The sequence below is a fragment of the Bombina bombina genome, chromosome 4 (assembly GCF_027579735.1).
Source record: "Bombina bombina isolate aBomBom1 chromosome 4, aBomBom1.pri, whole genome shotgun sequence".
NCBI classification, from domain to species: Eukaryota; Metazoa; Chordata; class Amphibia; order Anura; family Bombinatoridae; genus Bombina; species Bombina bombina.
Genome location: NC_069502.1, coordinates 758,190,590 through 758,206,569, shown reverse-complemented (window position 1 = coordinate 758,206,569; position 15,980 = coordinate 758,190,590). Strand labels below are relative to the sequence as shown.

Genomic DNA, 15,980 nt, shown 5'->3' with positions numbered 1-15,980 from the left:
AACCCCCAAAAAAGAGAAAAATTGCAAATATTGAAGTCCTGCGAGGTAATAATGCTTGTGATAAAAAGGTTAAATGTACTCACATACTCTAGAGCTTAAATCAAGCTCTAGATGTAAAGGCTTTTTGAGACTGAAGACAGAAGTGGCATTCACAACAGATTAGATGAAAAGGATTTATTAATAGACATGTGCATGGCGAAAAAATTCGGTCCGGTTCGGATCGATTCGGAATTTTTCGAATTTCGGTTCGGAGCTATTCGAATTTGGAAAAATTTGAATAAATTCGGTTCGGATTTGTTTCGGATTCATTCGGATTCGAATAAATTCGGTTCGGATTTGTTTCGGATTCGAATCAATTCGGCTGGATTCGGTTCGGTTCGGAAATTCGGCATTTCGGTAAGTGTTAGGTGGGATTAAACTAGTATTATGTACTGTACATTAGTTGTAACCCATAGCAGAGTGATATAACCTAATATACTGTACAATACTAGTGTAATCCATGGCCATCCGAATCTACCGAATAAATCTGAATAAATCTGAATAAATCCGAAGTAATTCGGATTTATTCGGTAGATTCGGCACTATTTTAATTCGGAGATTCGGTTCGATCCGAATCTCCGAATTTGCAGAATTTTCTGAATTTCCGAACCGAATCGCACATGTCTATTTATTAATAAAAAGTGATATCACCAGGCTTAAACATAAGAGAATACACCATTGCAAGAACCTCCGCTTTCATGGACCGTTACATATAAACAATGTCCTTGGGATGCGGCTATCTGGTTCAGAAGGTAAATCTCTGCCTCTTTGGTGACGTCACTGCACACACTTTTTATTAATAAATCCTATTTATCTAATCCATTGTGAATACTACTTCTGTCTTCAGTCTCAAAAAGCCTTTACATCTAGAGCTTGATTTAAGCTCTAGAGTATGTGAGTACATTTAACCCTTTTATCACAAGCATTATTACTTTGCATGCAGTGGCATATTTTTGTTTAGTGCTGCCCTAGGCACTCAAAATTCTGCTGCCCCCCCCCCCAAAGGTTTTAGGCCTTTTTTCCACTGGGTCAGTGTTTAAAATGTTTTTGTTTTGTTTGTTTTTTCATAGCAATTCAAAAGAAAATGGGCTAGCAAAACATTTGCATACAGATGGGTTGACTTGCATGCATCTCATACCATTTTGTCCCTGAGACAAGGGAGAGAAAAGAAGGGGAGGGGGAAAAGAGAGAGAAAGGAAATTAGGAAGGGAGGGAGAGAGAGGGAGAAGATAAAAGTAGTGAGGGAAAGAAAGGACTGAAAGAAGGGAGCAAGGGAGGGAGTTGAGAGAAAGAAGGGAGGGAGTAAGGGAGGGAGTCAGTTGAGGGAGGAAGGGAGGGAGAAAGGGAAAGAAGAGAGAGAGGAAGGGAGGGAAAGAAGAATACACTTTAAAACAATCACTGCCCTTCACATGCAACAACAAACATTAATTATCATTATTCAAGTAATGAAACTTTTTAAGTGTCCGTTAACTATTTACTCCATGGGTTCATGAATGCAGAGAAAGCTAGCTATTAGTAGCTAACGTACATTAGCGCTGAGAGTTTATGATAAGACATCACAAGCTTATCTAAGCAGTGCACAGACGCATCCAGTCTATTAGCTGCTAAGACCCGCAATAAGCACTGCGCTCGCAGACCCACCACAGCTGATAAGGGGAGGCAGCATATCGGCACAAGGTCTTCTCCTCCAGTCTCACCTTGTAAGCATATCCCCGGGCAAGTTTCTCACCAAGAACGCTTCCATTGCAAAAATGCCGGCGGCTCTAAATGAAGCAACTGTTTAAAGGAAATGCCTGTGTAGAGCAACCTTAATCAGCGCATGTGCCTTATCTTCTCTGTAAAAGCCTGCACTTTATCGCTCACTGTGTGCTGACTTTTAGAGAGAGGATAGGACAGATGTGCTGCCCCTTCCAAATCTGCTGCCCTAGGCACCGGCCTTGTTGGCCTAAGACATAATACGCCCCTGCTTGCATGACTTCACTATTTGCAATTTTTCTCTTTTTTGGAGGTTCCATTTGATCCGACTATAAATACTTTTGTGCACTATCATATTGTTTTTGCATATACAATGAACTATATAACTGATTCATGGAAACAAGACATAATTCAAAAAAAGAAAAGAACACAAATAAAATGGTATATGATTATGAGTCTTAGTAAATTAATCTTATAATAATAAGCCACACGCAAAGAGGATGGACGTTTCTAATTTGATGCCAATTAGTCATATTGGAAATTAGCTCAAGAATATAGATTTATAGACCAACATGCTTGTCTGTTTACCATAATTGTCCTACTATTGCCTCCCAGTGCTGACTGTAGTAGTTTTGTCAGAACAGAATCTCTGTATGGAATATGCAAAACTTTCTTTCCCATGGTAGCCTCAGCCAGAGCACTAGGAGAGGATCAGAGGTTTAGTACATAAGTAGTGCATGATGCTGAAAACGCTATAGAAAATCATAACAAAATAAACATTTCTGGAGAAATTAATGGTGGTATGAAATTTCACACAGTTCCTCAGAATAAAGCATGCCAGATTTATGTCACTCAAAAAAAGTTATTCCAATGGCTATTTCTTCTCCTTGCTTGTCTCAAGTACAGTTTAAAGGCACATACATGTAAAAATTAAATGTTCATGGTTCAGACCTGGGGGCCCATTTATCAAGCTGCTCCATAACCGCTGCTCCATAACTTGTCCGCCTGCTCTGAAGACTGCTTCTCCATAACCTGTCCGCCTGCTCTGAGCAGATGGACACAGATCGCCACAATTCAACCCGATCGAGTACGATCGGGTTGATTGACACACCCCTGCCGCGAATCTGTAGGGGGCGGCATGCACCAGCAGCTCACAAAAGCTGCTGGTGCAATGCTGAATACGAAGAGTGAACGGGATGGGATGTAGGGTGTCAGGAGCTCTTTCAGGTACTGTGGGCCTTGGTTGTAAGGCTTTGAAGGTCAGCAGGCCAATTTTAAAATATGTTCGCCATTTAATTGGAAGCCAATGCAGGGAGTGGAGAACAGGTGTTATGTGGCAGGAGCGAGTTTGATTGGTCAATAGTCTGGCTGCTGCGTTTTGTACTGTCTGAAGGCGATGGAGTTCTTTTTTTGGGAGGCCCAAGTAAAGTGCATTGCAGTAATCTAGCCTACAGGATACAAATGCATGGATTAATGTTGGCATATCATCCGGTGGAATTAAGTGTTGTATCAGTGTGTTTTTCAGATGAAAGTAGGCAGTGTAGAATATTGATGCTCAGATACAGTTCCCTGTATGATGAAAGCAACCCTGCCTATATGGGAGGGAGGAAGTGGAACAAGAACACTTTTAATGGGTATTTTACAGCAAAAGTGTGGAAAATAAACCATGACAGTATGTTACAATGTTGCTTTATTTTCCTTAATTAAATGCCTTATCCAGAGAGTAAGTGCCTCATTTATTAAGCTGCAGATACTGCTACTTAGCCACACTTTACGTGATGGAGTTAAATCATCCCGATCACCAGAGGAAAGAGATTTTCAGTTAGAGTAGTCAAGCTGTAGAATTTACTACTCAAGGATAGGTCTCTGGGTAATGGCTTTGATATATTATTGGTTAAAAACTGTAGCCGTATTTCTAGTACATATAATTTAGTCTTTGTAATTTATTGCTGTCAATTTACTCATCGGGTGTATTTTCAATTTCCTTCCCATTATTTAACTCTGCTTTATTCTAGTTTATTTCTCTAAGCATATATTTTGTCTAAAACTATTTTTGTACATTTTCCTTAAAAGTGTATATGTGCTTTCCCCTTGATTTCATGTTGTTTTGCTGCACTTGTTTTTAATAAGGGGTACATTTCCTTCTGGGCAGGTTAGGGTTAAAGTAATGAAAAAGACGTGGGGCTCCATTTATGAAGCAGCAGCAGATGCTGCTTCGGAGCCTCATCATTTCAGGTCCGCCTGAAACAGAATTTAAGAAGCAGCGGTCATAAGATCGCTGCTCCTTAACTTGTCCGCCACTTTTAGGTGGCGGACTGAAATCTTTCCGATCCGATCTGGATGATTGACAGCCCCACCAGTGAGCAGAGGGTGGCATTACACAAGCATTTCACTAGAAATGGTTGTGCAATGTTAAATGCCAACAGCTTATGCTGTCAGCATTTAGCGAGGTCAAGTGAACATGATTCGCTACAGCGAATCATGTCCGCTCTCCCATTATTAAATCGACCCCTTGATGTTGACTATGATGATGCAATGAAAGACATGCCCCCCTGGCCTATTCTGATTGGACCCCCCCTGTTTTATGGTGATGGGATAAAACCTTAGTGTGTGGTATTGTGGGTTAGCTTGAGAAAGGAGTCGGATCCTCAAAACATTGCTCTTTTAATAAAGGTTCCCTTTAGTACATTGGAGTGCTGCCTCATCTACTCTATAGTACATAAAGGGTATTATTTGTAATTTATTACTGTCTGTTTACTCATCAGGTGTATTATTGTTCACAGTAGATATGTGAAAGTTGAGTTTGATGGAACGTTGAGCCCTTATTAGATTACCAAGTATCATGTCATCATATTTCCTATAAACTATTATGCTAAACTGGGTCCTTGTTCTATTCAATGTCTTTTTAACCACTTGCAGATGGTTTTAGTAAAATCTCAAAATGATTTGCCTTCTAAGACGATTCCACTGATTAATGTATGTAATATGCTCTTTAAAAAAGATTGAAATTTGCTCTATGGATTGCTAACATTCAGGTTCATAGTCCGCCCATTATTTTTGACAAACTTAGTAATTTTTTAAACTTAAATTGTTTACAAGCACAATTTGCCAATTGTCTCTGTAGCATCAAACCACTTAGTACCAATCTTCTCTCTTTTATCATAAAATGTAATTCACCATATGTTTACCTACTACTCTAATACCCTTTGCTGTTGAACATAAAAGGTATGTACATAACTAGGATATAGTAAAATACCTTATTACATTTCCCAACGTTGTCAAACTGAGATTAACACTTGTGCCTTCCCGAAGACGGTCTCCTTCAGAACCAGAGGACCTTTGTCTTTCACTTCCTGCCAGGTCCACCAAGTTTATACTGGATTGTTTAGTAATGTCTTCACTCAAGAAAATCTGTAATAATTCAGAAATTGATATCACACAATAGAATAAAACAGAACATGATTATCACACAACCTTCATATTGTTTAAATGACATTTAAGTCAAAAAATGTATTTGTTGCATCTAAGACAATATATTTTAAAATGTATTCAATGTATTTATTTATTTTTAACTAGATGTTCCTGTCCCAATAAAAAACTACTTTTTGTTGTCATGCTTGTGGATGTGCGTCCCTGAGAACCAACAGAGCTGTGGGTGCTGTCCTTATCAGCCAATGAGAAATGTATCTGGAGGGATCAGTAATGCAAAGACATACAATTCTTGTTAGCTTGCGTTCAAGCTCAATCCAAAACATCACTGTAAAATTTAGAGCTTTTTAAGAGATGAAGTAAACCATTTGTATTAATAATATAGAACAGAACTATGTGATTAAATACACTACTTGTACACCATGGGCTTTGCTCATCCTCGGCTTAGTACTTTAGTGATATGTTACATGAATTTTACTGTTTTTCTAATAGCAGTCTATTATGTGAGGTATTAGAGCACCTGCACTATCTGACACAGGGATTTTAGCACAATCTAGACCAGTGATGGCGAACTTTGGCACTCCAGATGTTTCAGAACTACACTTCCCATGATGCTTAGGTGCTCTACAGTCCGGTCAAGCATCATGGGAAATGCATACATTACATTAAATAAATAAATAAATAAAATAAATTGTGCTGCTTGAGGAAGCAAGGTTATCTTGTAAAAACGCATCCGGCAGTATTTATTTTGATTGTATATTGCACATTCTTAATAAACATACTTCTTAGTACCTATTCGGGAAGTTTTTAAGCCATAATAATATCCTCCTGCGTGGTGATCATTATTCACTGAAGGATTACAGTTTATACCTGTGACTGTTTGTGGTGACCAGAGGTGAGATAGCTGGGGAGCTCTTGAGAACTCAAACTACACTATTTGCACTTTGTGATAAGTGCTCCGACTTTGTGAGTATCCTGCATACTGGAGAAGTTTATACTCGAAGATATTACGCCATTGGAGCACCTTCTTTTGTTCTGGTCTCTATTTCTAGATTTGTATCCTACCTCTTGAAGAGCTGACCGTGGCAATTTATTATCATCCTTTGGCATTATCATTCACCTAGGAGCGGCGCCTCTGTGATTATCTGAAACACTGGTGACAGTGGGACTGAGTAATTTTATATCATCATGGGAAATGTAGTTCTGAAACATCTGGAGTGCCAATGTTCGCCATCACTGACCTTGACTATTGTTTAAGTAATAACAAGTAAATTTAGACTAGGTAATATGAGATCAAAAATAGAAGCACTATTGATTGCACTAGAGCAATGTTATTGCACAACAGCGCTAATATTTTGTTCCTCTACTTATAATCTATGCCTAAATTTTAAATTATTTTTGTGCAGAGTAATATCAAAATAGATGAATGAAATCCATTAATTACTGTTTAATTAGCATATTGTATTCTTAATTTTATAGTTTGGGCTAGATTACAAGTGGAGCGCTAATTTATCACTCACCCGTAAACAGGCAAATTTAACCGTTTGCAGGCATGCGATAAGTAACCAGCCATTACAAGTGGCTGGTTATTCCTACAGTGAGCTTGTGGTAAGAATTAGCACTCAGAAAATTAACCAGAGATCAAATCTCTGGTTAATATTCTAAAAGTGCCCCAATTGGCTCCAAAATAAAGAGTCTTAGTTTTAGGGTTTCAAAGTGGCGGGAGTAGGGTGTTAGAAAAAAACGACACTGAAAAGTGCCTTTACATTGTGGTCTTTGGGAACTGTGTGTTCCCAGTAAATATATATGTATATGCTTAAATACATATATATTTATGTGTTAATATTTTGTATATACACATATTAACACATAAATATATATGTATATAGTCATATTCATATATAGTTAAAAATATTCGGCCATCACTGCGCTACTTACCCCTTCCCCTTTTGCTGGGATAGTTCTCATTTTGTGTCTGACAGCATGAGAAGGAGGCTCCAACTGATGCTTATAGAAGTGCACTCTCGAGAGCGCAATGCTTCCGTGCATTTCACCTAACTTGTAATATCAGCGTACATTTGAGTGCGCTGGTATTACTAAATTGAGCACAAATATTGCTTTTGTGGAAGTGATATTTTGCTCTTAACTTGTAATCTGGCCCTTTGTCTGAAAATATACAATACATGCTGTATGTAGTAAAAAACACTTTGCCTGGTAGGCAGAACAAAGTACACAAGGGCAAACAATTAATTTAACATCCTTTTTACAAATTTAGAGAACCTACATTTGACTTGTATACTACTGGAAACTATACAGAGCAATTAATAGGAAAATAGAAGGGAGTAGAAATGACATGAGGCAAAATAAATGGATATTAGCTGTGAATGGGGGAAGCCAGTGATATATGGTGATAAAAATGGATATGTGTAACAACAATAGAGGATGCCCAGAGAAAAATATTGGCACTTCATCATAGGAGGAATAAGATAGGAAGAGAGAGAAATAGAGGGAATATAGAAGGTATAAACACATTTTTATTTTCACCATTTGTTTAGTGTAATGAATGCCAAAAATGGCTACTGTCTGCAGCATTTGGCTATTTTCAGTGGCAGATTTATTTAAATATTTTGATTTACAATTAAATTTGTGTGTTGCATTTTTTCTCTTATAAATCTGGCACCTTAAATATCCAGATGCTGCAGGTTGCAGCCATTTTTGGCATTTCTTTCACTAAAATGAATGCTGAAAACTAAAAATGTAAATACCTAGAAAATAGGAACACAATAAATTGGAGATAAGAAGGAAATACAATGGAAATATAATGGAGAAGAGGAAAACTGGAGACTAAGACAAAGGGGCCGATTTATTAATGTGCGGGCGGAAATGATCCGCTGTAGCCCCACATTGATAAATGCCGGCATACACTGTCGGCATTTATCATTGCACAAGCATTTCTAGTGAAATGCTTGTGCAATGCTGCCCCCTGCACATTCGCGGCCAACCGGCCACTAGCAGGGGGTGTCAATCATCTCGATCGTATCCGATCGGGATGATTGCTGTCCGCCACCTCAGAGGTGGCGGATGAGTTAAGGACCACTGCTTCTTAACATTTGTTTCCGGCGAGCCTGAAAGCCTGAAGGATCGCACGGAAACAGCAGCATACGCTGCTTCTTAAATCAGCCCCAAAGTTTGCAGATGTGGGGGGCCAGATATGAATATAATAAGGAAGCCCATATGGTTATGGTGGAAAAGTGATATACATTTGTTTCATTGTCTACTTCTGGTTTTAATGGCCTTGTGGGAGATCTTTCCGATAGTGATAGAAGTTACATTTCTAATCAATGCCCATGTAGCCCTCAAAAAAAAAATACACATTAATTAAAATAGTCTAAGACAAAAATTATTAGAAATTCAAATTTAATATTACATTTAAAGAAAACATTAGAAACAGTATTACAATAAAAAAATGTTAGAGTGTTATACAAACATTTGAAACATGAAATGAACAAATGAATGACTTTGTTAAAATTTGTTTCATTTTTCAAATGTTGTAAAAAATTCACCCATCCCTAACCAGTATTCTGTACCTGTTTGAAATGGATAGTGATCACCATGTGAGATCGGCTGCTGTTAGCGTTCATGCTGGTTGAGGCAGTGGTTCTTATTTTTTTCCCTTGTTCCATTAGCCTCTCAATTTGTGCATAACTTTCACAAGGCACCAAACGGAGTCCATCAACATAAAACCCTTGATTCTGGTCCTCTCTCACTTTTAGACCACCAGACTTCTTGGTTTTAGACAACAAATCTGTGACCTAAACATAAAAGTCAAATTTCAAATAAAGATCCAATTTTAAGAGACTTTTCAATTTACATCTATCATTAAATGGACACTGAACTCAATTTTTTTCTTTTGTGATTCAGATAGAGCATGACATTTTAAGCAACTTTCTAATTTACTCCTATTATCAAATTTTCTTCATTCTCTTGGCATCTTTATTTGAAATGCAAGAATGTAAGTTTAGATGCCGGCCCATTTTTGGTGAACAAAATGGGTTGCTCTTGCTGATTGGTGGATAAATTAATCCACCAATAAAAAAGTGATACCTGGAGCTCTGAACCAAAAAAAAAGCTTAGATGCCTTCTTTTTCGAATAAAGATAGCAAGAGAACGAAGAAAAATTGACAATAGGAGTAAATTAGAAAGTTGCTTGAAATTGTATGCTCTATCAGAATCACGAAAGAACAAATTTGGGTTCAGTGTCCCTTTAAAGCTTACCTACGTAGGCTCAGGAGCTGCAGTTTTCTACTGAGAACTGAGCTGGTGAATGGTGGTTACACACATATGCTTCTTTTTCATTGGCTCACCATATGTTTTGAGCTAGCTCACAGTAGTGCATTGCTACTCTGGAGCTGAATTTAACTATGTATTTAACCCATTTACAGTACTCCCTTACTATATGAAGGAAATGCCTATGCCTTCTGCTCCTAACTGCAGTTTTTGATGTCTAAGCTGACAGCAGGGGCCGCAGCATGTTCCAAAGTTTTGGACATAGGTACTACATCAGCACAATATGCTGGGCAAAGTACTTTGTGGCATAGCAGAGGCCTTTTCTGATGAAGGTTTATCAATCTATTAAATAAATCATCAATCAACAATAAAGATCAATATGATCAAAGAATCTCATTATTGCCAGATGAACACAAAACCCATGACTGTTCAAAAACCTTTGTGTTTAAAACATTGTAAATATTATAAACAATCTAATTTCTTGATTGATTATATGGGGTAAATGTATTAAATGTCGAGCGGATATGACTGCTGCTTTTGAACTTCCGTTTCAGGTGAGTCTGAAACGATGGGACTCATAAATGGAGCCCAATGTCTTTCTTTTAAGTTTTAAAGGGACACTAAACCCAAACATTTTCTTTCATAATTCAGGTAGAGAATACAATTTTAAACAACATTCCAATTTACTTCTATTATCTAATTTGCTTCATTTTTTATATATCCTTTGTTGAAGAAATAAAAATGCACATGGGTGAGCCAATCACACTAGGCATCTACGTGCAGCCACCAATCAGCAGCTACTGAGCCTATCTTTTCAGTAAAGAATATCAAGAGAATGAAGCAAATTAGATAATTGAAGTAAATTAGAATATTGTTAAAAATTGCATGCTCTTTCTAAATCATGAAAGAAAAAAGTTGGGTTTCATGTCCCTTTAAATACAGTATAGAATAATTTCTCAGTTTTAGAAGTTTTTTGAATATTGAAATAGTTTTGATTGTTATATTATATTATCATACAAATGCAGCATTGATATTCAGTTAATATTTATGACACAGAATAAAGGTAACGATTTTTTTTTAAATATAAGTGTTTAACCCAAGGCCTGGGAGTCATTTTTGCTTTGTTACATTGAAAAGAGAACATTTAAAAAAGAGAACATTTAAAAAAAAAAAAAAAAAAAAAAATTAAAAAAAGTATGTTCCTCTGCTGAAGAACAAAATGCTTTTCAATTTTGGGGCTAGGGGAGTTATTTTATCAGCCAGTAATCAAATTTATCAGCCAGTAATCAATTTTATCAGCCAGAAATAAATCAATCCCTAGCGATAGTCTCCAATTAATCAACTTTATCAACATTTTTATACAACAATATTGTTAGCATTTTCAAAACCCTTATTTGTTATATAAAAAGTGTGATTACCCTTGGTGTGGAACATATTCCCAACTAATATTAAAATAACTAAATAAAAGGAGAATTCGCCCTGACACGGGGCATACCAGATATGATACAAGAACAATAGCACATAATTTGAACATAAAAACAGAAGCTATTACTAAAGGTGGAAATTCTAAGACCCAAATACAAATATTACAGGCATAAAACAGAAGCTATTGCTAAAGGTGGAAATTCTAAGACCCAAATACAAATATTACAGGCATAAAACAGAAGCTATTACTAAAGGTGGAAATTCTAAGACCCAAATACAAATATTACAGGCATAAAACAGAAGCTATTACTAAAGGTGGAAATTCTAAGACCCAAATACAAATATTTAGATTTATAAAAAACTAAAATCATGAGGAAAGCAAATAGGTTTCATATATTTGAACTGGATGACTCACCTTAAAATGTCATATACCATATTTTATTATTTTACTTTAAATTTTCCAGACAGATAAAAAAAAGTACATATTGTTTTTATATAACGTTATCCATATAGCTAATTATTCTATTAAAAAATGTAAGATTCTAATACTCAAGCAAAATTCATTACAATAGCAGAATTTTTTTTAGCATCAGGGTTAATATTCCACAGTGAATAGTAATTTAAATTTTGAAATAAATTGTAACATCATTAATAAATTGTCTAGAGAAATTATCTGAAACACTTTTGAAGATATAAGTTGCTATTATGGGCTCCATTTATTAAACCTTTGAGTGCTAAGCACTTTCCCACCTGGGTGCTAAGCTGATTTAATTAATTTTTTTATTTTGTGAAAAAAATGTTTTAACTTGGAAAGGCGATTACCTTTCCAATGGTGGGTCTTGGGGGTCTCTAGCTGCTTAGATGCCTGAGATACAGGCTTCTAAGCAGCATGCCCACTTTCCCTATACTTTGTATTGACAAATTGTTAATAAAGTTGTGCGGTGACGTCATTGCGCGTGACGTCACCACGCAAAACGTGATGCCCCAGCGATGCCTGTCACTCTACAGGCACGGTCGCCGGGTAGGACCGGTTGACACCCCCCAGATCTCCCTCAAGGTGGGAGAGTGCTAGTGATAGCTCTGCGCCGTCATTAGCACCAGAGTGGGAAACTCTGTGATGACTCAGAGCCATCATTAGCACTCAAAGGGTTAAACGTTAAGTAGATATTGCTGCCAATATACAGCATACACATTTACCATTGCACAAGAATTTCACAAGTATTTCACAAGTAATACTTGTGCAATGCTGCCCCCTGCTTGCTGCTAGGTAAAAGAAGCCTTATGTGTAAACCATTAGTGCAAATAATTCTTAAAAAATGTTTTCAATAAAATAAAATAACAGAATTAATGTCTTTATTTTTTTTCCTGACGTTCCCAAGACAAGATCATTTTTGCGACTAATGGAAATTTTAGAAAAATACAGGTGTATGAACAGTGAAAGTGTCACATTTAGCAAGATAACATACATGTTTTGTAATTACAATATGTTTACCGTCTCTTTTTAAAGAATAACATATCAGCCAAGTCTAAATCTTTTTAAAATAAATGAACAGCCTATCTGCTGCAATTGTTTTTCAAAAGTAAATCTTCATTCACCACTTTCCTTATATGGAGGGCTTTAGTTTTCAGACAACAAGCTTAGCTACGGTCATCATATTAGTATAAAGTGCATTGTTTTGCAGTTGTTTATTTGCTAAAGTCAATTAGTGAAATATATATAGCAGAGTTAGCTTGAGAAGGCTGCAATGTGCATTTCCAGTTTTGAGAATTAGAAAATCCACAAATTTCAGATCTAAGGGGCATAAAAATCATGAAAGTTATTTGCAATGGTTTTTTTTTTACTATTCCTTATTTTATATTAAAATCTCAGTGTGTTAACTGTCCCTTTAATGAAAACCTTAAACTAGAAAATATTACATTATACTGAATAACTCATGAGTGATAACAAAACATTTCTGATTAATTCTAAATATTTTATATCACACATATATTATGTCTTAGTTACTTTACCTGCTCATTGTAAATTTCCAGCATGCTAAATGTTACCTATAATAAAAAGGAAATTATGAAATGTAATGGGATACCTGCCCCACACCGTATATCTTAAAATTAGATTAATGTTTTAGTGTATATGCATTTATTTATGTTTGCAGTAGCGTGGAACACATGCCTCTGTAACTATCTACCACAGGTATTATTTGCTACTGTAGCGCCGAGAGGCTTTACTTGAAAATAAAAAAGTATCTTAGATTATTGAGCTATTTCAACAGAAGCTTCATTTATTCTGAATTCAATTTGTTTAATAAATTCTTGTATTGTTAAAAAAAAACTCTATGGTGATACAGCATAACACGCCCCGTGCATTAAAGAAGATTTGAGTTTTCTATACCACTTCTTAATCGTGCAATTTCACAGGTATTGAATATATAGATATATCCCTCCAAATGCTCAAGTTTTTAGTTTCGGAAATATGAAAATGTTAAAGGGATAAGAAAGTTGAACTTGCATGATTTAGATAGAGCGTGTCATTTTAAGACACTCTTAAATTAATTTCTATTTTCAAATGGGCTTTGTTCTCTTGGTAGCTCTTGTTCAAAAAGAATACGCACATATCCTACACTAGTGGGAACTAGCTGCTAATTGGTGCCTACACACATTTGTCTTTTGTGATTGACTAACTAGATGTGTTCATCTAGCTGCCTGTAGTGCAATGCTGTTCCTTTAGCAAAGGATAAAAAGAGAAAGGGGCAGTATACATTAAATGTTGATATACCGCATTTTCATTTTTGCATTGTACGGTGTACATGAATCCCTCTTAAAGGGACAGTCTACCATAGAATTGGTATTGTTTTAAAAGATAGATAATCCCTTTATTACCCATTCCCCAGTTTTGCATAACCAACACAGTTATATTAAAGGGACATGCCACCCACATTTTTTCTTTTATGATTTAGAAAGAGAATGCAATTTTAAACATCTTTCTAATTTACTTATATTATCTAATTTGTTTTATTCTCTTGATATTCTTTGATGAAAAGCATATCTAGATATGCTCACTAGCTGCTGATTGGTTTCTGCACATAGAAGCCTGTGATTGGCTCACCATGTGCATTGCTTTTTCTTCAACTAAGGATATTGAAAAAATGAAGCAAAATAAATAATGGAAGTAAATTGTAATGTTGTTTAAATTTCTATTCTCTATCTGAATCATGAAAGAAAGATTTTGGGTTTAGTGGCCCTTTAATATACTTTTTACCTCTGTGATTACCTTGTATCTAGGAACCTTCTTCCAGCCCCCTGATCACATGACTGTGACTGTTTATTATCTACTAGTGTTAAAGCCCGTGTACACGGGCCAAAATTTTTTTTTTTTTTTTTTTATTCCAAAAAATAACATAAGATATAAACATTAATGTAGACATAAAGTCATATTTTTATTTATAGTAAATTAAAATAAAATAAAGTTTAATTTGTACATGAAGAATATTGTTGCTCTAAATAATACAAAATTACTTCTAACTAAATAAAAATACACAACTTATTTATTTATTTAAAGTATATTTCTTTAAAAACAATGTTTTTTGTAAAAATTTTATCACTGTTTGGTAATATCTTTCCTTGATTTGAACTTTGAAGTATCTGAATTTTGACATCAGATGATGTACGAACTCGAGACATTGCAACATAAAGTTGTCCATGACTGAATACTGGTTCTGGAAGAAATATTCCTACTTTGTCTAACGTTTGACCTTGTGATTTGTTGATGGTCATTGCAAATGCAAGTTTGATTGGAAACTGTCTCCTTCGTAAAATGAATGGTAGTTCAGTGTTGGCAGGGGCTAAATCTATTCTTGGAATAAACACCATTTGTTTTTTAGCTGTTCCTGTGAGTACTTCTGCAATTAATAGATTTGGCTTAAGATCTTTAACTATCAATCTTGTTCCATTGCACAGACCTCTTTTTGTGTTCAGATTTCTGAGCAACATAATAATACTTCCCAATTTTATTTTTAACTTATGAAGAGGCATTCCTGATGGAGCTAATTCGTTTAGAAACTCTATGGGATAGTTTTGTGCATCTTCATCTGTCTGATCGTCAATTGAATCTGAACTTAGATATATTTTTTCATCACCATCGAGTATATTTAATACATGCTCATTGATTTGATCAACATGACAATTTTTTGTACACAAAATGGCCTTTTTTGAAAAACTGTGAAGATCAGATGGAAGAAGTCTTTTTCCAAAAATTTCAGATATGATACAATCATGGCATATTAATTTGGAAGGGATCTCAACTAAATCCTCAGGAAGGCCCTCTGAATTATTTAATGAACCCTGTCCTAATTTTAGTAGCCAATTGCTAAATTCTGGATCCACTGAACGCACATTATTCTTCAATTTTAAAATTTTGAATTTATCCCAGTGATCATAGAACTTTATAGTAGCTTCCACAATAGCAGTTCTATTGCAATGAGGAAGAACTGGGAGTGTTTGTCTGAAGTCCCCACCAAGGAGTATAACTTTTCCACCAAATGGCTTATTGTTCTGCATAATTTCCTGAAGGAGCTTATTTACACATTTTAGAGCTATACCGGGTGTCATTGAGGCCTCATCCCAAATAAGCAATTGAGCATTACGTATGAACTCAGCATCTTTTGAAGTCATTCTCATATTTGATGTTGATGTTTCCAGTAATGGAATTGGAAGCTTAAACTGTGAATGGTAAGTTCTGCCACCATCAAGGAGATTAGCTGCTATTCCTGTAGAGGCAACAGGAAGAACTCCATCTGTGCGTCCACGTAAAGTACTCAATAATGTTTTATATAAATAAGTCTTGCCACTTCCACCAGGTCCATCAATAAAAAAACATCTGTGTGGTAAATTTTCATTATCAATTGCAGACATTACATTGTCAAATGCAGCTTTTTGCTCGATGTTTAATGCTTCTTGAAGTTGTGCTCCAACTTGGGCTTCCAACTGTGTAACATAGTTGAATTGCATTTCTGGAATGAAGTTTGATGGATTGGGTAGTCCAAAATCTTCACAACGTTTACCATGCAATATGAGAACATTTTGAATATCTGTTAATGCAAAATTTTTGC

At 35.7% G+C, this 15,980-nt stretch overlaps 1 protein-coding gene across 1 annotated transcript in view; it reads right to left on the bottom strand.

Annotated features, from left to right (window-relative positions):
• Window positions 1-15,980, bottom strand: part of LOC128657825 (kinesin-like protein KIF28P) — a 109,653-nt gene that overhangs the window by 78,783 nt on the left and 14,890 nt on the right. Inside the window, exons 4-7 of the mRNA XM_053712245.1 lie at window positions 12,886-12,921; window positions 8,751-8,975; window positions 4,991-5,145; window positions 2,323-2,434 (exon numbers count right to left, since the gene is read on the bottom strand). Of these exons, the coding sequence (XP_053568220.1) occupies window positions 2,323-2,434; window positions 4,991-5,145; window positions 8,751-8,975; window positions 12,886-12,921 (528 nt within the window). The remainder of the gene's footprint in view (window positions 1-2,322; window positions 2,435-4,990; window positions 5,146-8,750; window positions 8,976-12,885; window positions 12,922-15,980) is intronic.